Source organism: Abramis brama (assembly GCF_963993115.1).
Source record: "Abramis brama genome assembly, chromosome: 19".
NCBI lineage: Eukaryota > Metazoa > Chordata > Actinopteri > Cypriniformes > Leuciscidae > Abramis > Abramis brama.
Window position 1 is genome coordinate 30802128 of NC_139981.1, and position 23757 is coordinate 30825884.

Sequence of the window (23757 nt, forward strand, 5' to 3'; positions counted from 1 at the left end):
TGACGTGTAATAGGCACCAGATTAGTTGGGTTTGCTGTACGGCTATTGAAGGCCTTAGACTTTCTATCTTGTAATAGAACAGCAATAGAGAAAGATACAGGCACACTGGGTTCCCGCTTGTTCTGTAAACATTTGAGAAAGTTACTGTTATCATAGCGGGGACCCAACACATATCACTGAGAGCTGGTATCAGTTGTTTTTGGTTCACCTCGAGCAGATGGAGGAGGGTGTGGGCCCTGGCGTTGTGGCAGAGGCCGAAGAGCTCTCACAGGAGGAGGGCGAGCTGGGCCCGCAGGCTTTGGTGTATTTTTTATTTTTTTGGTGTCCATTCAGGTGCTGAAGTGAAGTCCTGTGGTCATTCATACTGTGTCCAGGTGTGTGTGTGCCTTTCAGATTGAGTGGATTGGCACACACTGCAGAAGGATGATGGAGGGAGAAGTAGATATTGTTGTTTAACACTCTTGAACCAAGTTTGTTTGGGTGGTGGCCATCCTGTAGAAACAGTTGTCTCTGACTCCAGAAAAGATTGAAGTTGTCAATGAAGTTCACTCCTTTTACATTGCAGGTTTTGCAGCAGCCATGTATTAAGCCCAATAAAACCGTGAAAACCTGTTTGTTCCTTTTGCTGGAAGTGGTCCACTGATGAATGTCTGAACTTTCAGTTTTTTAATTGTTTCATATCATTCTTCCCCACATGAATGATAAGTCGATTTGCAGTCTTATGTTTCATCTGTTCTGAAGTTCCCTGTTTACATCGGAAGTTGTTGCTTGTGGAAGGCAGCACGTAGTTGTATCCCTGCTGCAAATGTTTCTGATTATGGAGTCCCCCACTATCAGAGCCCTGGGCTCGGCTGCACTCTGAGCTGACTGCCGCTGTCTGGTCGACCTTGAGCACCAGTTAGCATCAGAGTTAGCTACTGGCTGATTCGATCTTTGTTTGATCACATTCATCACGTTTGGGGATTCCACATTTACATTCATTAATACTTCAAATCTGTTCTCAAGGTGTATAGGCGGTGGTAGGAAACCAGTGTTTGCAATCCTTGTCAGAGCCGTATCTGGGGTAGAGGATGCTACTGTGGCAATATGTGATGCTCGTGACAATCTGATGTCTCGAGTGCCTTTGGGTCTCGCTCCCTGTTTGTGCCATAGATTTGTATGTCGATCAGTTACGGCTTGTTTCTCTACGCTCAGTATGGCCTGTCGAGGAGCACTAGATTCATGGGACTCACCGGCTGTATGCTGAGGGCATCCATGACGAAGCTCTGTTGTGTGTTCTGTCTGGTTTGGTGGTCCCGCAAGTAGCTTTGTTTCAAGAACTGCAATCCTTTGTGAAAGTCTGTGGCAGTTTGTGCAGCAAGTAGATTCTTGAACCAGAAGAGGCATTTTCTCTCTTATACTTTTGAATGTAGGCATTTGTGTTTTCCTTTCCCCGGAATGTAAGCTGATGGCTTTCAGTGGGAGGCTGGTCGGATAAAAGAATTCTGCTTTTTTGCAGTAATCCAACCTTTTGTCGTTTGAGCACTGAGCTGATTTGCTGAAGTTGAGATAAAATATAAAAATATAAAAGCGATAAGCAATAAGCAAAAGCGTCCGAACAGTAGCTGAGCAGGAAGTGGAAAAAGTGACCCAGACACGTGAAGCAACGATTGTGACTGTCAGCCGGAGCTAGGTAACGACCGCACATTTATCGCTGAAGAGTTTTGAACTTTTTTCTCCTGCGTCCTATTCTATGTTTTTAGCTGCACCGTTTACTTTACAGCCGTGAATTTGCATCAAATAATTTTGAAAAGCGTTTCCACAAAAACATTAATCAGCACAACTGATTTTAACACTGATAATGTGTTAAAGCATAAATGTCTCTTGAGCAGCAAATCAGCATATTATAATGATTTCTGAAGGATCATGTGACGCTGAAGACTGGAGTAATGATGCTGAAAATTCAGCTTTGATCACAGATAAAGCATCCAATTAGAAAAACAGTATTTTGAATTATAAATATTTCACAATATTACTCCAACCCCAAAGTTTTGAATGGTAGTAAATGCATATATACCTAACATGGGTTAAAACTGCATAAGCAGTTCACATTTTGAGTTGTGCCATACTTATGCCATTGTGGCACCGTTTATGCCACTCATCTCGTAAATATGATCAGTTTAACATGGATCTTTGATTTTATGTGGGTCAAAAGGATGGGGAAAGACATTCACCTTTATGTGCAGACAACACACACGGTAAGGAAATATTTACAATTTGAATCTCCCAGTGGTAAATATGGGAACAAATTCGGGTTTGAGCTCTTGTGTATGTCAACAACAAGGTTTGTCTAGTTTTTGCCACTGAAGTCTGAACAAAGCACAGTACATTCGTGTGATACATGGTACCTCATTTTCACTGATGAAACTCCTGCAGTGCAAGAGCTGTAGCAGATGCTGTGTGGAGCTCAGCGTCTCACCTCATAACTCAACTGAAAATCGTCTGCTCATCATTTGTGCCACCGGCGATAAGGTGCACATGATGTCACACACTATGACAAGTATAAAGTACAAAGTTTTGTACACAAGTGTAATATAGTAACAGTGGCGAAGGAAATTGGTATTTATAGCCTACCATTTAGCTTTAGATTGTTTAATTTAGGCTTTAAGATTTAATGTTAATACACAAATTACTTCAAACTAGGGTTGGGCAACGATTAATCGCGATTAATCGCATCCGAAATAAAAGTTTGTGTTTACATAATATATGTGTGTGTACTGTGTATAATTATTTTGTATATATAAATACACACATATGTATGTGTATATTTAAGAAAAATTTGCATGTATATACTGTAGATATATTTATACATAATTTATATTATATATGAATATTTTATATATAAATACCAAATTGTTCTTAAATATACACATACATACAGTATGTGTGTATTTATATAGACTAAATAACTATATACAGTACACACACATATATTATGTAAACACAAACTTTTATTATGGATGCGATTAATCGCGATTAATCGTTGCCCAACCCTACACCATACATGGTAATTCCTTTAGATTGGCGGGTTTGAGTATGGCAAAACCCAGTTTATTATGCATTCAGCAAATTGATTTTGTGTTCAGCAATAGACCTTGTTGGGAAAACAAATGCTACATCGCTGAGCTGGGAATATTTTGGATTTGTGCCAAACGAGAGAGGTGAACCAATAAATTTGGATGAAGCCATATGTTGGCTTTGTAAGTGTTAAAAGGGCGAACACTTCAATCGCGTTTGTTCAAGTGATGTCTTCAAGTTCCTGTGAACGCAAACGCACATCTGGTCAGGTTGGTATTGGAGAGGCTTTTTCCAAACTGGCCAAATGAAAGAATGAAAGCTGAAGAGCAGGTGCCTGCAGACTATGTTCATACCCTAAAGGCACACAGATGATAATTTATCAGAATCTCTTCGCTGTTCATTCAAGGAGTGGGGATTCATTGAAAGAAAGCTTGCATGCATCACCACAGATAACTGGGTTCGCTGTTAAGAAGTTAGAATGATCGTGGCTGAACTGATGTGGTCACAATCTTATCCTGGCCGTCACAAATGGAGTGTCAGCTGAAAAGGAGAGGACAGCTAGGATCATGGGATTGCGCTGAAATTTGGTAGCTGCATTTGCCCTCAGTTGGCAGAAAATGAGAAATCTTTGTGAAGAGCAAGAGGCCCTAAACCTGATGAGTTGAAAGAATTATGGGAGGACGTTTTATTGTCAATTCCAGTTAGAGGTGGGCGAAATGGGGAAAAGCCTACATTTTGAAATCAAAAAGGCATTCAAAATGGCTGAATTTTTTATTTAATTTTTCTTTATAGTTCTATATTTATTTGGCTGCTCAAAATCATACACTGTAAAAAAAAATAATTTAGAAAAATTGTGGAAACTGAAAAGGTCATATTGGCTCAATAAATGGCTTCCAAATAATTATCCCCATGCAAATAGATGCATTGCTCTCAATCATAGCTTAAGGTCTTCACTTAAAATGTATAGAATTCACAGAAAATCAATTAGGCCAATTGAAAATTTAGATGTGACCAGTGACAGGCCCTAGAAAGTTTTGAGTTGGAGAGGTCTGAATTTTTTTACAGTGTACATTTGAGAACCTTTTATTTAAACACTTCTACATTCCAATAAAACAACTTTATCAGCAAAGAAAACCACTTATATAAAAAACATATTTATATTTTATCTATTGTAGCTCTCAGAACCACAGCCGGTAGTTGGTCCATGACCACCGCAGTGGTAAAAAACTGCCATGTCACAGTCTTAACTTAAGGTAATCTTTCAATCACGTTAGAGCTCATAAATCAGTGGAGAAACATTAATTGTACAGACTTGGATTATTCACACATTTCCTGTCATTTTTCAGTCCTTACTTGAGGTTTTGACTGATAGAACAGACATTTAGAACAGTGGTTGTCTCTAGAGATGTTATGCTGCCTTCATGTCATTGCCTGGAAGTTCCCACTTACAGAATAAGTTCTGAAGTCTAATTACAATGCAATACAGTGTTATTTCGAACAAATTAGACATGTTGGACAATTTCATATTTCTTTCTCCCTCTTTCTCTTCCTGAGAAGCACGATCTATTTATTATTCCTCATAAGTGTAAAGTCGTGTGAATGCTTTACCCTATCTGTTTATAACTCTTGTGCTGCCAAAGAGAATGATGGGAAAGGTATAGGCTGGGGAATATAGCCTGCTGCCCCATAAACTGTTAGTAAACAAAATGTGTGCAAACTACTGTAACTGTAGAGTGAGCACTCACAAAGAACATTTAATTATGATCAATACCAATTTGCAAGGTTTGGGTGGAAAAATAACATTTCTTACTGGTAATTACGCCATTGTGGTGCCGTTTATGGCACTCATCTCGTAAATATCATCAGTTTAATGTGACTTGAAGGAACTGCAATTCTCTACTGTTGTTCTCTGGATATTCATATAAATCTCTCTCTCTCTCTCTCTCTCTCTCTCTCTATCTCTCTCTCTCTCTGAGAGTGAGTCAATGATGAGAGAGAACGTCAATGTTTCTAAACTACTCATGTATATCATTAACTATACATAGATCCTATTTGGCCTACTATAATTTTAATGGTTAAAATTAATTAATTTGAACACTTTAGTTGCACAGAAGGCAGTTTTTTATAATAATAACAATCACAGGTTATGTAATAATATAATGAATATATAATAGTGTGCATATATTTAGCAAAATGCTCCTCTCTAGTGTTAATTTTTTTCTAGCTTACTAACGAGTTATGGTCATTGAATCGCTTTCCTGAGGTTAATCAAATTACTTTGCCACGAGGAAAGACAGTAACGCGCAGAGATCTTCACCCGTATTATTGGAGACCGCCCATTGGACCGATATACGGGCTTACACCCTCATTCAAAATTTTTGATTCCTATTGAAATTACTGTACTTCTCCTTCAAAAAATTGCAGACTTCACATTTGCACTGTAGAACCAAAGACTTGAAATGGCAGAACCCTCCATTGCCGGTCACAGAAGAACGCAGATAAATTAAAAATTATTGCAAACTATCAAAAATGTTTTTTTCTGATATCTGATAGTTCCAAAGAGCAAGTCTCTGTGCCGATTAATCTGAAAAACAGATATATTGGTCAATCTGTAATTAAAAAAATAAATTAAATAACTGATTTGTAATGGCCATTTGACTTGTTTCCTGTCAGTCTATAATGTCTAGTCATTTTCAGGTCAGTTTGCAGACTTCTAGTTTGTTGGTGGCCATATTTCTTCACAAAATTGAAGCATGCAGAAAACAAGTTCCAAACGATTTTGTGTGTCAGTAAATGCGTGAGAATCCTTGTGTTTTCCCTTGGCTCTATTCTCGAGTGGCTCTTAAGCGTTGACACCAGCAGCAGGTTGTCACCTTGCTCTGTGGAATAATATGCTGTATATTTACTCAATTTGTTTTAATAAGCTCTCATCTTCTCTCAAAATTAATTTACGTGTCTCTCATCCATATTTACCACAGCTTCATTGTGCAGTGAATTTACTGGGGCACAGATAAAACTCGCACTAATTAAAAAGATTTGGCCTTGTGTATGCGTGAGTGTGTTGTACTGAGTGTTTCTGGAGAATGTAACCGACTAATAGCTTATTTGCACAGCTCATAGCTCCTGGGTCTCACATTATATATGTGTTTCTCACAGTCTGTGATGCTGTAATCAACTCCTCTTTAATTCCAGACAGTCGTACGTGTTACACATACAGACACTGACATATAAATGCAGTTTTCATTTAAAAAAAGAGTTTAATATTGTGTATCTGTGTGTTTTATTTTACACAAGAATCTTTGATCACCAAAATTATATATTTAAGTGTTTTTTCCTTGAAAAAATTCTTCATGCCTTAAAGGGGACCTATTATGCAAAATTCACTTTTGTATGGTGTTTGGACATAAATGTGTGTTGGCAGTGTGTGTACACAACCACCCTACAGTGATAAAAATCCACTCACTCCTTTTTTTTAAATTTCCATAAATCAAAAGCAGTCTCTCCAAACGACCCGTTTTCAGAATGTGGCTTTAGTGACATCACTAAAGCCACAGGCCCCGCCCCCGAGTGTTGACTGACATACCGTTATAACTTAGACCCGCCCTGATCGAGTTCACTGTGAGTTGTACACATCAGCCATTGCTGCAGCAATGCACTCACGAGACGCGTTGAAGCATCTCCCAAGCGTGGAAGGTGTTGTAGCTGGATGTATTCATTCACATAGCTCTCTCTATTTACTCTTGAAATCTGCCAGCCACTGAAGACGAGGTGGATTCATTTTGTTTTCAAAGAAAATGCTCCCTCAACTCTACAGAAATTTATGTAAGTTACTTATGCACTTCTTATACTGTTTACTCAGCTCTAACAGTGATTTTCTGAAGAAAAACTGATGCTTCATCTTTTGTGTGACATACAGTAAACTTTATTAAACTCATCAGTATATTTTGTGTCATCATTCAGACAATTAGATCGTCAGACGGAGTCCTACAGCAGGCTTGCATTAATAGTGTATACAGTAATGGTGTTCATTTCGACCATAAAAATGCCTACAGAGTCAGAGAATATATGCTTGTATTATACAAGCAATGCCAAATAGGTTATAATCGTAATTAAACTAAACTATACCTTTTCCAACTCCATACAGCATATATTCTCTGACTCTGTAGTAGTGTTGTTTTTGGCGGCCTGTTTTAATTTTAGTTTTAGTCTAGTCTTTGTGTCAAGCTGTCGTTTTAGTTTTTATTAGTTTTAGTCACGTTCATACTCTTTTTAGTCTAGTCAAGTTTTAGTCGACGAAAACTGATGACATTTTAGTCTAGTTTTAGTCAACGAAAACTGATGACATTTTAGTCTAGTTTTAGTCGACGAAAACTCATGACATTTTAGTCTAGTTTTAGTCAATGAAAATTGTATTTTAGTCTATTTTTAGTAATGCAATTCTATTTAACCCAGTCAATATAGAATTTCAAAACAAGGTTATCTTATTATAGCCTATTTAGTATATTTAGGGCAGTGACGGTGGCAGTTTTTTTTACCACCGCGGTAATGGACCAACTACCGGCGGTGGTTGGGGGGTTATTTAAAAAAATAAAAACTCGTTTTATATTTCCACACAAAGACGCCTGATATAGCAGAATAGCCAACCACTCTGCGCTCTGAGGGACACGAGCAGAAAAGAGACCATCGATCTCTTTATGATATCTAATCTTCGTGTTTTCTACTTGAGGTAAATTGGTCTGAATAGCGAATTTTATCCTCCACATGAGCAAAATATTTAGGCTATGTTTGAGATTGCGCTGCCAGAGAAAGTGAAACTAAAAATCACCCGCGCGTGTGAAACGCGCTTTAGCCTACAACTAAACTCGACGTGCCCTATGTCTAATATAGGAAACACAAACTGTGTTAAAAAGAATTTGACATGCAAGTACAAATGTATGCTATACTTTACCACAGTAAAGAATACGAATATAATAGGCCTAATTAAAAGCGAACCAATGAAGAAACGTGTATAATCCCTTTAGAAAATGGGTGAGACGTGAGTGAAGATTTGGGAAAAGAAACAAGAGATTCCATGCAGGGATGAGTCACGATTTTTGTATATTCGATTAGTTTATTTAATTATAGAATATCGAATAGGTTGTGCGATTATTCTCTAAAATAAAATCTCCATGTTCTGGTGCTGATGCGATGACGCGTTCATGTAACCAGAGACGCTGCCATAACGCACATAACAGCTGTCACAAAGAACCGGCAAAAGTAATGATTATGAATGTGTCAAATATATCAATGAGACATTTTAATAGAAAAACTAATGGAATAATATTGTTAAATTCGCTGATAATCGGGTGACCAGATCGCAAAACAGAATTTAAAGCCGTCAAAGCTATGGGTTCACGCACAACTCTCTCATTCGTCGTGACGTTATAACATTTCGTCTCGTCTCGTTTTGGTCAACGAAAATGAGGAGACATTTTAGCATAGTTTTTATTTTGTAAGACACATTTAGTCTCGTTTTTATTCGTCAACGATAATGCATCATACATGTATTTTAGTCATCGTCACATGACCATGCATTTACGTCTCGTCTCGTCTCGTTTTCGTCAGGTGAAAACGGTTCGTTGACGACAATATTTCGTCATAATTTTCGTTGACGAAAGCAACACTACTCTGTAGGCATTTTTATGGTCGAAATGAACACCATTACTGTGACTGTCTGTTTTATTATTATCATCTTCCCTGTTCTGACTCTGATCGCGGCTGCTTTGGCTCCGCCCCCTGTGCCGTGAACCAGCAGCTCATTAGCATTTAAAGGAGAAGCACTAAAACAGTGCGTTTTTCACAGACCCAAAAAATGATGATTTAAACGTGCTTTAAATAAAATTCTGTTGGGTATTTTGAGCTAAAACTTCACATACACACTCTGGGGACATCAGAGAATTATTTTACATCTTGTGAAAAGGGGCATAATAGGTCCCCTTTAAAATAGCTTGAATGTAACTCTACACCCTTGCCTCATTTAGTATACGTGATTTTATGAATATGCAAATGAGCCCCGCCTCCACTCACTCACAGCAACTCAGAGATCCACTCGCTGACGATCACATGTTGATCTGATTGGTTACAAGTTAGCTTGTGATGTCAGAAATACCAGCGATTTCAAACCGTGTTTTTGGTTCACTAGGCAATAGGATAGCGCTACAACCAACCAGAGCATCTTCCCACCAGCGGAGCTAGTTGATAGATTAAACTTTTGCCATATCCAGTCGGCAAAACTACGAACACATCTTCCTTTTTTAAGAATGACTTCAGTGCCGTTCTTTGTTCTTTTCTCAAAGAAAAGCTTAACTCCAAGTCTTCCAGAGTCGCGTCAAAAGCGATTCGAAAGACCCATCTTCTTTGTTTCAAGTAGCAGGGAATTCACGCGGAACCGTCGCAACTCTGCCGTCATTATGTTAAGCCTGCCCACCGACTTTATAGATGATGTGATAGGCCTGACGAGAGTTTGGTTTTTCCAGCTCGCAAGCCAACGGAGAGTTGCTAGACCACCCTGGCTGCAAATTACATTTGCTGCCGCTAGGGTGCGTCTAGATTTCTAGGCTATGTGTAAACTGCATTCAGCATAGATTTCATTGGTTTGTTGTTGTCACCTTATTTGCATAATTCCTTTAGTTTAGTTGCTAAAGCAACGCAGACAGTATGCACGAATAAACAACGCTACCAGTGTCCGGATTTCATTCTTAATGAATTTCCTGAAGAGAGTTCATGTTGCTGTCAGTGTTTTGTCTGCTTTCTTTCTTTGCTTGTCTAGTTGTTTGTCATTATTTCTCTCTGTTACGTCCCGTGTGCCTCCTTTGCTCTGTTCTGTGCTGTTTTTTTTTTTTGGTCTTTGTTTTTCTTTTTTGTCTTCTCTCACTCTTTTATATTCCTCTCTGACCCATTGGCTTGCTCACTGTTATTACCTCTATTTTCCAAAGTGCTCATCTCCCCCATTTTTCTCTCTGTCTCGTCCTCCTCCTTTCACACTCTCCACACTCTCTGAAGGAGCAATACAGATAAACGCCAGTGCTCTGAAGGTTACAACATGCATTCAGCTTCAAGGACTCTTCCTGAATGAGAGTCATCCTCGCCCTTGTCTTTTGCCTCACCAAGGAGCCAATCACCATCTTATTTCAGGTTTGCGCCACGTGTTTCTTTGGGCCAAAGATATACTCAACGCTAGTATGCAAATGTGAATGCTTGGTCAATGCATTGCAAGGACGGGGGTCCCCTTGTAAATACTTAATGGTGGTTTCAAAGCGGATGTTAGTATGTGATTCTAGTGTCGCCCTTGACTTCTTAAGCAGCTTAACCAGCAAGATGCTCTTGTTTTTCCATCTTTGTCTGGCGTCGATCTTCCACAGTTGGTAGTCCCGGCTCATATTAGTCACAGTGTCCTCTCAGGCCCTTTGTCTCAAGCCCAGCTCTCCACACCATCTGTCTACATGGGGAAGTGTCTCAGCTGAGCCCAACTCACATTGTCAGTGTTTTCCGAAGATGCTTAGTCATCTCTGATTGAACTAACAGAGTGGATTTTAACTTGCTCCCTAGCGGTGCTTTAATAGGAGATTTTATAAAATGCTAATTTGAAAGTGGGTTTTTATTATATTAAATTCTATTATATGGTATTACACATTTTTCATGGTCATATCCAGTTTTTTGTCAGATATGCGAGCAAAGGCATTTGCTTAAATTGCTAAAAGTGACAATATACTAATGTTATTCTAAACCTGTTTTCTTTTCTTCTGTGGAACACAATGTTGATCTATCATAAAATAAGCCATATGCACTATATTGTTATAAGCTATAAGTCTTATGAAACTGTATATGAGAAAAGAAATTGAAGGATTGTTTACTGAATAACAATCTCTGCCGTAGCTCTTAAATTTCATTGGAACTTTTATGTATTCATACTTATGTATAAAGATGCCTAGCACCATGTCATTGATGCCAATTGTTGTAGTCGAAACCAGATCATTCAAGTAAGAGTCAGTTGAGTCAGTCAAAACAAAGACTTGAAGAAGGTCAAGTTTGATTCTCGGCCAAATCCAAATGCTCCAGAGTCAATTACAAGACCATGACTGTGAAAATATAAGACTGCCAAATAGGGGCATATGACCAAAATTTTATGTCGCAATATGTCACTCATGATATGAGTGATAGTGTTATCACTGTTTCACAAGCTTGATCGTTTTTTTTGTTTTGTTTTGTTTGTTTTTTAGGCTAGTATTAGTTTTTTGATGTTTGAATGATATTGAGAATGGTGATAAAAATTACGACCTTTCAATGGTATCAACATTTTTGATATCATAAAAACCTTATTTAAAGAGTGATAAATAAAATAGACCTATACCTGAAAAACTTTAAGCGCTATAAATAAGAAATACTAAATCAAATGTATAATCCAAAAAAAAAAAAAAAAAGCATAATCTTTACTGTGTAAATTCAATTTACATTTATTCTTATTACAGTTATAAAAGTGATTCAGTCAAGAGAGACTGAGAGATTTTCACTTTTTTGTTTTGCATTAAATGACAAAATGACAGGAGGTAAATTTGGATGCTGTCAATTTAAGATCGACTGCACAGATCCATTATACTCGTGCGTTGTTCTTTCTCAACCATGGACTTCTCAACTGATTACATTCACTTAAGACATAAATTACTGTATTTACTTGCAAAAACATGGTAAAAACAGAGACCTGAAGAGGGTCTAATCTGATCTAGATGAGTCCAAATACAGAAACAAGACCCTGAAAATATGGTCTTGGACTCGAACTTGAGACAAACCAGAGTACTTCAACACTGCTGTACGTTCTTGTCATGCACCAAGTTTGAATGTGCGGAAGTGCAAATGGGATTTGAGAACTACAAGACCGGGTTTTTCAGTAAATAATGGTTTAACTGCATGCATTTTCCTCACAAAAATCTATAAGGCGGCTTAAAATATATGCACTGCACTCTTAAAAAAAACTAAATCTTTATTGGGATCTATTGTTCCATGAAGAACCTTAAACATCCATGGAACCTTACCATTGCTTCAAAAGGTTCTTTACAGTGGAAAAAGGTTCTTCAGATTATTAAGAAGTTTTTCAGTAAGTGATTCTTTTAAGAATCTGTCCACTGAAAGGTTCTTTGGGGAACCCAAAATGGTTCTTTAATGGCATCACTGCAAAAAAAGAAATATATATATTTAAGTTAATATATTCCTTTTTGGAACTTGAGAACCCCCTTACTATGTTTAAAGCTTCGACATTCTTTGGAACAGACATTCCTTTTGTGTTCAACGTTCTGAAAAGTAAAATATACTTATCTTGAAAGTAACACGGAAATTGTCAAAATGTCACTTCCTCAGTAGGGCCAAGTTTTGTAGAACATCCATTTTTCAACTTTTAGTTTTAATTCGAAGACAAACTATTTGCTAATCATGCACAGTTGACTTTCAGCTCACAGTCTAAGCTGATCCAGTGTCCCTTTAAGATGAAATATAGACGAATATGTTGAGTACTGATGCTGGTAATGACCATAAATGACCTTGAGAAAGTGTCCAGACTCTCTGGGGCTGCTTATGATTCCGGATGAAAGATAAATTGATTGTCTCCGTGCTTTCAGCATTGAAATTCATTCGCTGCGTATTTTTAAAAGCCAAGTCATTGCTAATGCACAGTGTCCCTGTCTTTAAAAGACTGACTTGTTGATCAGGCTCCCCCAAGAGAATGTCTCAAATGAAAAAGGGCACATGTGCGTAAAATGAAGGCACTTTCAGCTCATCAGGAATACAAGCGCCGCTCTGTCCCCAAAGTAAGTGGATTTGAAGATGTAAAAAAAAATAAATAATTAAAATTAAAAATTAAAAAATTATATATATATATATATATATATATATATATATGCATAAATAAAAGTCAGCATCGAGGCGGGCTGACAACCTCAACTTTATTCGGTTTCACTTTATTTTATGTGTCATTGTTACAGTGTAATTATATATTTAAGTACTGAGTAATATTAAGCAACTACATGTACTTACTATAGGGTTAGGGTAGGATTAGGATTTGGTTGAGGTTGAGGTTTAGTTGCATGTAATTATGCATAATTTACTGTTATTACTATGGTAGTACATGTAACATATGTAACAAGGACACTGTAAAATAAAGTGTTACCCTTTATTCTTAGGTTATGGATGATTTTTCCGTCTCTAGGTTTTGTGCTGAATTTTCAGGCTGTGTGTGTGTTTTGTTTGGATCAATGCTTTTTCTAAATGTCACAAGTTCACGTCCTGGAAATTGCTTTTTATCTCAGAGTGCATTTGTAGTGTTATTTTTGTCCAAAGCTTTTCCTTTTACTCTGAGAACTGGAGTTATCAGGGAAACTGCTGGCTCAATTAATGTGAATTAGAGGTTATCGCGAGTTCTGTAGCCGTACCGTTAGAATAAAAAGATCATCTTGCTGTTATGTTGTCGTGGAACACAAATGCAAAGTCAAAAATGCACTGCCGTGCAACTAAATTGATATTGACCGGCATATTTTATGTCACAGCGGCCTTTAAAGCATCCATCATGTAACTAATGATCAATGCTAATTTCCATTCCTGCATTTCTCGATAGAGATCTAGCAATGTGTTTCTATGGCCGCTTTGTTTCCCAGCATGCGGCCCATCTTTCTTTCAGCCTGTATTAGAAGTCTCTTCTATTACAGGAAAGTGTGATAAGGTTTTGCTGGGTGTCCGTTAACCTGCAGCGAGAGGGTCTTTCTTTAATTTATGTTATGCCATTGAAAAAATCAACCCTCAGGGACTGATGGAGAAAATGGACAAGATGAGATTCACATCTTTATTTTGTCTGTCTATGTTGTTTTTTGCTAACACTACGAAATGAACACTTGTTTGAGAACGGTTTCAGACAAAAGAACCATTTTCCCTGTCAGAGAGGATTTCTCTTCTTGAAGGAATGTTTTTGTCTGATTGGCATCAAACATTCTGCTATTTTTCAGGTGAAATTATTCTCTGCTCAACAAGAGGTAAAGACAAATGGTAGAGCATCACAGTTTAATAATTGGTGTGTGAATCGACATGATCTAAAAATTGGATAACATTTCATAAATGAATAAGTATTGTAAAACATAATTGAATGTCTTTGGATGTTTTTTAAAAGGAGAGAAGAATATAGCATACATTTTATGGACTTTTAAACCTTGGCAAATGTGGTCACTATAAACCATTTTATTTAAAGGAACACACCGACTTTTTGGGACTTTAGCTTATTCACCGTATCCCCCAGAGTTAGATAAGTCCATACATACCCTTCTCATCTCTGTAACTCTGTCTGACGCACCCACCGCTAGCCTAGCTTAGCACAAAGACTGGAGGTAAATGGCTCCAGCTAGCATACTGCTCCCAATAAGTTTGTATAGTCACAGCGTGTACAAATAACAAGGTCACATGAGACACAGCCATCTTCTAACTGTATCCATACTGGGAACTATATTCTCAGAAGGCGAAACACTGCTACTTCTGCGGAGTGATTTACTCCAACTCTGAGCGAACTCTCTGCTCCTCACCACGGGGCTTCTCAGGCGCTGCGAGCAAATCACTCCGCAGAAGTAGCAGTGTTTCGCCTTCTGAGAATATAGTTCCCAGTATGGATACAGTTAGAAGATGGCTGTGTCTCATGTGACCTTGTTATTTGTACACGCTGTGACTATACAAATCACAACATGTAAATAGGAAAATGTTGGCGTTATTTTGTCACTTATTGGGAGCAGTATGCTAGCTGGAGCCGTTTACCTCCAGTCTTTGTGCTAAGCTAGGCTAGCGGTGGGTGCGTCAGACAGAGTTACGGCACACACGGAGATGAGAAGGGTATCTATGTACTTATCTAACTCTGGGGGATACGGTGAATAAGCTGAAGTCTCAAAAAGTCGACGTGTTCCTTTAAAAAATGGCAAATGTATAATGACAGCATAAGGTTTTAGAATTTTTGGCTGAACTATTTCCTGTACCCACTAAAAGATACAAATATTTATACAGTCATGGTCAGAATTATTGGCACGCTTGGTAAGTATAATCAAAGATGGCTGTGAAAATAAATCTGCATTTTTTTTATCATTTTGATCTTTCATATTTAAAAAAACAAAACAGTTTTTTTTTACTTCAATGAACTTGAATGATTTTTGTAAATAATTTTAATCAGAAGGATAAACAATGCAGTTTTATTTTCACAAGCTTCTTTGTTCATATTTACCAGGGGTGCCAATCATTCTGACCATGACTGTAACATATATATATATATATATATATATATATATATTCTTTTAAATACCCGCTAAAAGATAGATATGAAGATGTGGTGAAAATGATTAAGTTCTGAACATCTTCTACAATCCACATCTCTACTCAAAGAGTAGTTTTTTTGTCATATCCAGAAAGGAAATTAAGGGACTATGTTTCTACAATCAAGCGAATACCTAAGGGAATTGTACCGTATTAAAGTGCTTCTCATTCTGTATGATATCTTTGTCATTTTTCTGCCTTCTCCAAACAATGCAGTTTTTACCTTCATCTTCCCTTCATTCTCTGCGAGATACAAGCTTTTTGTCTGTGTCTTACAGTGATTGGCATGTTTATTCTCTCTACCTGTTTTCTCGGCGCTACAATCCCACCGGTCTGCGGCGTATGTGCCAGCTTGATTACTTGAATTTGTGAAGGTACTTATGACGGCAAAGTTTGATCCTTTCTTTCCTCATGCTGGAGACAGAAATGAAAGACAACAGGATGAAAAGATCCTCTCGCAATGCGCTTTTGAGACTACAGCACCATAGAATTACTATTCATATCACTGACACTGTGGATGGTCTCAGAAAAAAAAAAAAAAAAAACATTTTCTGAGCAATTTTTTTATCTGACATGGGGTTACTACATTCAGTTTTTCCATTAATAATTACCATAAATTGCTTAGCAGAAGGTGGACCAGTGAGAACTATTACAAAGTGGATCATCATGAAATCTAATTTACATGAAGACAGCAACCACATTAATCTACTCCGCACAGAACCCAAACCTGACAAAAGCATAGGTGTTTCTTAAGAGTGTACTGGTGCATGATGGGTTACAGACCAAACAACGTTTGAGAATCCCTGAGGTATAGTGATATTAAACATGGAGGAAGCTGTAACTATCTGCTTGTCCTCTTCTGTGGCAGGGCTGCGATCTCCCCGAGCAGAGCACGGTTCACGTGGTCCTGCCCCCGTCCTCGACCCGGCGCTCTGAGCTGGTCCAGCAGTGCAGGCTGGGCCACGGGACCGAGAGCTTGACCCGACTCGACCTCAGTAGCTCCCGTCTGAACACCGCATCCGAAGGCCTGGCTGTCATTCTGGAGACAGATGCGTCCAGACAGGGGGACTCTGCTGGACACACAGGTACAGAACTGTGTTTGTGTGTGTTGTTTTATGTGCGTATGTTTGTGTTGGTGTGGAAATCCAATGGCATCTGGTGCTTTATAGGAGTGAAGAAGCACAAATAGTTAATGGAAGAATGTGTACTTTTTGGTGTCTCAAATTTTGCTCTAAATACTACTAAAGGTGAAGTAATTAACATAAGCTCATAGGAAAAACATGCCTCTATAAACTAAAACTTACAAAAAACATACAAGTTTTCAGTTGAAAAACAAAAAAAAACAAAAGCAGTTATGGCAGTAAAACACCAACAACTTTTATTCCTTTAGGCAAATCATGATTACGGTGCAGATTATTGGTTAATGAAGACAAATTTGTTCCTTGCACAATACTGTTATGGCTTCAAAACACTTACCATAGTGCATGATTTGTGAACTAATACATTTTGACATTTGCATCACCTAACCACTTCATATGTATGGCTTTTCTGACATAGTAAACGTGCTCACTAGCTCACCTGGTACAGCACTGCGCGTACGGTTCGGTTACGAGTCCAAGCTCAAAGCTAAAATGGCATGGTTGCTTATGCAAATGCATTTATATCTCTTTACGTTTGCTTTTGTTAACACTAACGGTTAGGTGTAGACTAGGGTTTTGTGTAGGTGGTATGCTATTTCCAAACAGCACTAACATTTGAGCGTCATTCACTGGGCATTTCATTTCCAAACTGCTGCAGTTTGTACAAAAAAACGATGTAAATAAAACGTTGCCATTTTCATGCTTCAGTTAAAACTGAACATGCTTTTAGAGCCACTCACTGGACGTTTCATTTTGAAAGTGTTCCAAGACATGCAAGAAGCAAAATAATGTCATTTTGGCATGCCAGAGGTACGTTTTTCCACTTAGCCTGGGTTAGAAGTTATGTGTATGTGTGCTAATTTTTTAAATACTGTCTCTTACTCAAATATGTGGTTGTGCCCAACCTTATACAGTATATAGATTATTTGCACAATGACATATTTGCCATTGTAATAGGACGCTGTTCTTCCTGTCCAATCTTGAAGCAATTGCCACTGACTAGAATTCTAGAATTCCTTTGTAAGTACTGTATATCCTTTCATTTACATTAGTTTGTGCACCGCTGAGGCTTTTGCGACCTCCTTCAGCAGTAATACGCAGCTCTCAGAGAGAGCATTTGAATGTTTTTGTAAGCGCACCGGTTGGTGAAGTGGATGCTGTCATTTGCCACAATGGCGCCGCTTTTACAAGCTGTCCTCTGCCCGTCCTTCCCTTTTCAACCTCGCTCTGGCTAGCGGCCCACTCGGCTACTTAGTCCAATCACGCTACCTCTTTTATCCAGCCCTTCTCCCTGTAAAAGCATTAGCATAATGGAGGAATCATGCAGAAATCATAAATAATAGGGTGCCTGTCTTATAAAACCCACTCTGCTCGATTTATTGTTAGCTGTGTCAAGGTATCTTGTACCTCTTGGCTGCCCCATGCTTTTAGCTCTAATGAGAACGCTGCTCCCAGGTGTGTGCGTGTATGTGCATGAGTGATTTAAACTGGGATGGGACAGACTGATAGGACATGTCCTCTCTCAACTAAATCATATGCAGAGAAGATGTTTGGTTCTTCTTTTCTGGCTAATTGGATTGTGAGCTCTTTGTCCTGGGACTGTTGTGGCTTGTTGAAGTGCTCCTACACCTTGTTCTTGTTCTCTACTAAGTGCTCTAACCAACACTTACATGTCCCACTCAAAACACTCCACAGCTGTTAACTAACAGAGGACAAGAAGCAAGGGATACAAAATAAAAGCAAACAAAAGCTTGCTAAGATTTAGTCTGCAATGTTGCTCAGCTCATCCCATCTGTTCTTAAATAAAATAATGTACTTCATTTACTTGAAGTGTAATTTCGGCAGGAAACAGAATAAACAAAAAATGTATCAAAATAATGTATAAATATTGGCTTATTCTCTACTGGTAGCCTGTGGTAACAGATGCTACGAGCCTTAGTTCTCAATTCCAAATAATCCTATTTTTTTGTATAGCTGTTCACATTGTTGTTTTAAATGTGGCCAATATCAGATTCCAGTGTGAACAGATCATGATCCTGAACTGACTGAGTTCGCAAAACATCTGACCTGTATCGGATTCAGGACCACGTATAAAAGTGGCGCAAATCAGAATTAACCACAAAAAAACCACAAAAAAAACACAATAAAAGATCAGATTTCATGTGGTTTGTGCTGTTCACACGGTCATGAGAAAAACAGATCTGAGGCGCATACGAGCGAAAAAAATTTGCACCGCAAATAGGAACTCTGAAGTGACGTAAGCCAGCCGACAGCTACGTCATTTAAAGGCACACTATGCAAGATTTGTACCTTAATATAACAGCTACGAAATCATTTCGATGGTAAACAAACTCGTAGTAGGGCAAATCATCCCGATAACAAAGCAGGGGCAAAACCAGCAATGCAGGTTTGAGAGGTGGCACCCGACAAATCTCGCGAGAATAACGACTTGCTTTACGGCACAACGTCACATACATCAACAACATATGAAGCAGCCTCTATGGATGACACTAGCACGCATTTCAGACGTGAATCATGGCAGAGTCGACGAAGAAAATGAAGAAAGCGCGGTCGGAAGAGTCAAGGAAAAGAAAACGACAACTCTGCGTGAGTGGTATTTACGACAGTAACGTTAAATGCAAGTACTCCACAGCGACTCTAGGGGTCGCTGTTTGAGCAAAATGGAAACTGCATAGTGTGCCTTTAAGCATAACATTTAACAACATCAACAACTCTGTCGTGTAAAGGGTGAGAAGTGCCTGGACTTTGGCTTCGGTCCATCTATCACTGTTGATGTTCGTGAAGTTCGTGGAGTTAGTATATAAATGCAAACTGTGTTTTTAAAAATGGCGGGTGCCGGTGTTTCGTATGGCATGTGTTCGGCCAATCAGCGTACACTTACGTCACTGATGCTTCATATTGTGCCTGAAGTAGGAGCTCACTTATCCCTTTGGAGGATGCTTTGGAGAACCGAAACATGTTCTTCCTTTTGGAACATTTATTTTTAATGTGCAGTGCAGAGAACTTTTTTTGCAAACAATCTTCCAATGGTGTGTTGAGAAAGATTACCAGCTATAAATGTTTCTTACCATGAAACTGTGTTTTGCATCATTTACAATACAAAATTATATTTTTGTCCCTGTGCATATTTTCTTGCATATTAGTAAATAGTGCAGGTCATGTGTCACTCACAGCGTACAGTAAATGAGATGAGTCTCCATCTGTCCATAAAACGCCACCTGTTACAAAATGTGAAGACACATTACGATTTTGACCCTCATATTTCCATTTCGGTTGCTTAATGTGAGGAATATTTCACACACTATGTGTTGGCACATTTACAACTGATGTAAAAGTTAGAAGATTTATGATTTTTCTTCAGTAGGCACTATTTGATTTGAATATCTTGCATCATTTACATCATCATGGGTAAGTGATATAATCATGTCTTATGTTACAGATAATAAAGTTGCTGGCCAACTGGCAATAATATGAGTTTTTACATGCTTTAGAATGTCATCCAACAAATGGTTTAATAATAGTTGTCTGTGCACTGAGCTAGTAGAAACTGTAATAAAAAAACACACACTTCACCATTATTGCTTTTTTATGATGTTTTTGGTTGTTCTTACAGAAACTAAAGGCCACAGCAGTTTCTATGTGTTCTGTAAGGCGGTCTGCAAGGCCATCCAGCCTGGAAAACTACGTGTTCGGTGCAGAGACTGCAAACAAGGCACCCTTACTCTCAGCAGGGTACGAATAAAGTTCTTTAGTGTTATTTTTTTGTGTTATGGCTATTTTAAAGAAATGCTTTTGTTCTGTGAGGAGGCCAAAATGGGTTTTCAATGGGATCGCTGCAGAAAACTATGAAAGCTTGTTTCCGCCACAGAATAAAAAAGAAAAAAGAAAAAAAAAGGTAGTTGTTACTTTTTATCTCATGATTAGTTTTTTCCCCCGCAATTGTTAGTTTATATCTCACAATTCTAAACAAAAGGGAGATTGTGGTTTATAAAGTTGAAATTGCGAGAAATAAAGTCAGAATAACAAGATATAAACACACATTTGTGAGAAAAAAAATGTCAGAATTGTGAGATAAAAAGTCACAATTACCAGAAACAAGCTTCCATAAAAAAATTAAAAAATAAATAAAATAAAAAAAAAGCACTAAGGTAATCCAAAATTTAGGTATTTTCATATTGTGGCATTTGGAATACTGTTTCTTGTGACAAGAAAAAAATTGTTCTAACAGTTCATTTATTTAAAAAAAAAATCATTTCATACGTACAATGACATGATTGCACCTTTTCTATGATGAGCACGTTATTAATTTCTGAATTAAAAGTCATAAAGTGGGCATACAATCAAAGAGCTATACAGCTGTCCTGATATTTTAAACAGTTATATTATTATTTATTATTTTATATTGTCACGTTTTGGGTGTTTGTTTCTTGTTCCTGTCTTTTGTCTGTCATGTGATCCCCTGGTTTTAGTCATGTGGTCCTGCCATGTGTTCCCTTGTCTGTTGTGTCATGTTGTAATTGGTTTATTGTTAATTGTTCACAGGTGTCCCTTGTCTCGTCGTTAGTCCTGAATGTATTTAAGCCCTCATGTTTGCCCTGTGTGTTTGTCGAGTATTGTTTGTTATTTGCCCTGGCTCCAGTATCTTGTTTTCCTAGTCTTTGTTCCTGCTCCTGTTTTAGTTTATAGTTTCCATGCCTCGTCATGTTTTTGTTTTATGTTTACATTTACATTTACATTTACATTTAGTCATTTAGCAGACGCTTTTGTCCAAAGCGACTTACAATTTAGGACTAAATTAAGCGAGTCATTGTGAAGAGGCAAAAACAACGCCGGAAGTGCTCAAAATACAAAGTTCAGGCATTGTTCAGAGTAGCATAAGCCGATAAGGGAGGATTAAAGGAAAAGGAAAGAATTTTTTTTATTTGAGGTTAAGTGCTCACGGAAGAGATGAGTTTTCAGTTGTCTTTTGAATGTTGTCAGGGAGGAGCGAGTGAAAGTAGGATGGAGCTGAGCCTGTGATAGATCTGTAAGCAAGCGTCAATGCCTTGAACTTGATGCGAGCAGCGAGTGGTAGCCAGTGCAGAGAGATGAACAGAGGAGTGACGTGGGCCCTTTTTGGCTCTTTGAAGACAAGACGAGCTGCAGCATTCTCTGCAGAATCATTTGTAGAGGTTTAGTTGCACATGATGGAAGTCCGGCCAGAAGAGCATTGCAGTAATCAAGCCTAGATATGACCAGGGCCTGGACGAGAAGTTGTGTTGCATGCTCAGTTAGGAAAGGCCTGATCTTCCTGATGTTGTGCCGTGCAAACCTCCATGATCGAGCTGTCTTTGAAATGTGATCTGTGAAGGTCAGCTGGTCATCCAATATTACTCCAAGATTTCTGACCGACCTTGATGGGGTAATTGATGATGAATCTATCTGGATAGTGTAGTCGTGCTGTAGAGACGGATTGGCAGGGAGGACAAGAAGCTCAGTCTTTGCCAGGTTGAGCCGCAGGTGATGTTCCTTCATCCATGCCGAAATGTCCGCCAGACAGCTTGAGATCCGTGCAGCTACTGTGGGATCATCTGGTTGAAATGAGAGGAAGAGCTGTGTGTCATCAGCATAGCAATGGTAAGCGAAACCATGTGCCTGTATGATGTGTCCCAGTGATGTGGTGTAAATGGAGAAGAGGAGGGGTCCAAGAACTGAACCCTGAGGAACCCCTGTGGTCAGTTGATGTGCTTTAGATACCTCACCTCTCCATGTGACCTACCTGTGAGATAGGACTCGAACCAGTGGAGGGAAGTTCCTGTGGATCTGATGATTCACAGTGTCGAAGGCAGCAGACAGATCCAGGAGAATGAGAACTGAAGATTTGGAAGCAGCTTTTGCGATCCGTAGGGCTTATGTGACCGACAGTAATGCAGTCTCGGTTGAATGCCCTTTTTTGAAGCCAGATTGGTTGACATCCAGCTGGTTGTTCAGAGACATTAAGGATGTTACTTGGTTGAAAGCAATTCATTCAAGTGTTTTCGCAATGAATGGTAGGAGAGAGACTGGTCTGTAATTCTCTACAGATGATGTGTTTAGTGTTGGTTTTTTAAGCAGTGGAGTTACCCAAGTCTGCTAGAATGCAGTAGGGAAAATGCCAGTATGGAGGGATGAGTTGGTGATGTGTGTAGGGCTGTCAACGAATATTCTAAATTCAAATATATATTCGAATAGTTCTAAAAAACAGAAATTCGAATGTAAAATTAATATTCGAATGTGGAAAAACGCCCGCGGTAGCAGAGGCGCGGCTGTCTGCTTTGCGAGTGGGCGCGCTGCCTGAGGGGTCAGGGACAGGTCACAGGAAGAAGCGTTAACGGTAAACAGAAACATTACTAAAGAGTAGGCTACTGTACTGACTGAATAGATATTGCGCAGCATGAATAAGGTAGGTTAGATACAGCAGTTTCATGCACTGCAGGCTTCCACTGGTTTGATTATTTACCATTTCATGTCAAGGAAAAGTTCAATTTTTACCATAGCACAGCTCGCTCGGAGCGTTCAATGTCGGATTCGCGTCTACCGCGTCTAGTTGGACTCTTGAACATTTTGAATTCGCGCATCAAAATCAAAAGTTTGATGCGCGGAGAGCGTGACGCCTCATTCGCGCCACAAGACCTCCAGACGCGCGTAAACGCGTCTTTACATTGACTTAACATTGACTACGTTTACATGCAGCCAATAACCCGTTCAAAACCGGGATATTAGCAATAACCCGGTCGCGCACGGCCATGTAAACACCGGCAAAAACCCGAATATGCTCATATCCCGGTTTTTAAAAACCCGGATATGATCCCTGGGGTACCCCTTTTCTAACCCGAATATTTGGTCATGTAAACGCGTATCGGCATATCCTCATCAAAAGGAACATTGATTTGTGTTCTGCGCATGTTCTATTCGCAAGGAATGTTGGTCTTTTGAGTAGAGACGGCGCATACAAAAACCCGCGTGCAGTATACCGGAAGTAAACAAGAAGTAGAGGTAAACATGGCGAGACGCAGCACAGCACCACACTTTTGGAGCGAGGAGGAAAGCGCAAACAAAGGCGATCGCTATCTGCCCCGAACTATTCATTATCCGCGTGCTGCTGCTGTTGTTGTTGTCTTCGGATACAGGAAGAAGAATCGGAAATGATGCATATTGC

General features: G+C 38.8%; 1 protein-coding gene across 1 annotated transcript in view; it reads left to right on the forward strand.

Annotated features, from left to right (window-relative positions):
* The window catches only part of prkn (parkin RBR E3 ubiquitin protein ligase), a 153560-nt gene that overhangs the window by 40438 nt on the left and 89365 nt on the right, over positions 1-23757 (forward strand). Inside the window, exons 3-4 of the mRNA XM_084093279.1 lie at positions 16289-16505; positions 20194-20312. Coding sequence (XP_083949405.1) covers positions 16289-16505; positions 20194-20312 — 336 coding nt within the window. The remainder of the gene's footprint in view (positions 1-16288; positions 16506-20193; positions 20313-23757) is intronic.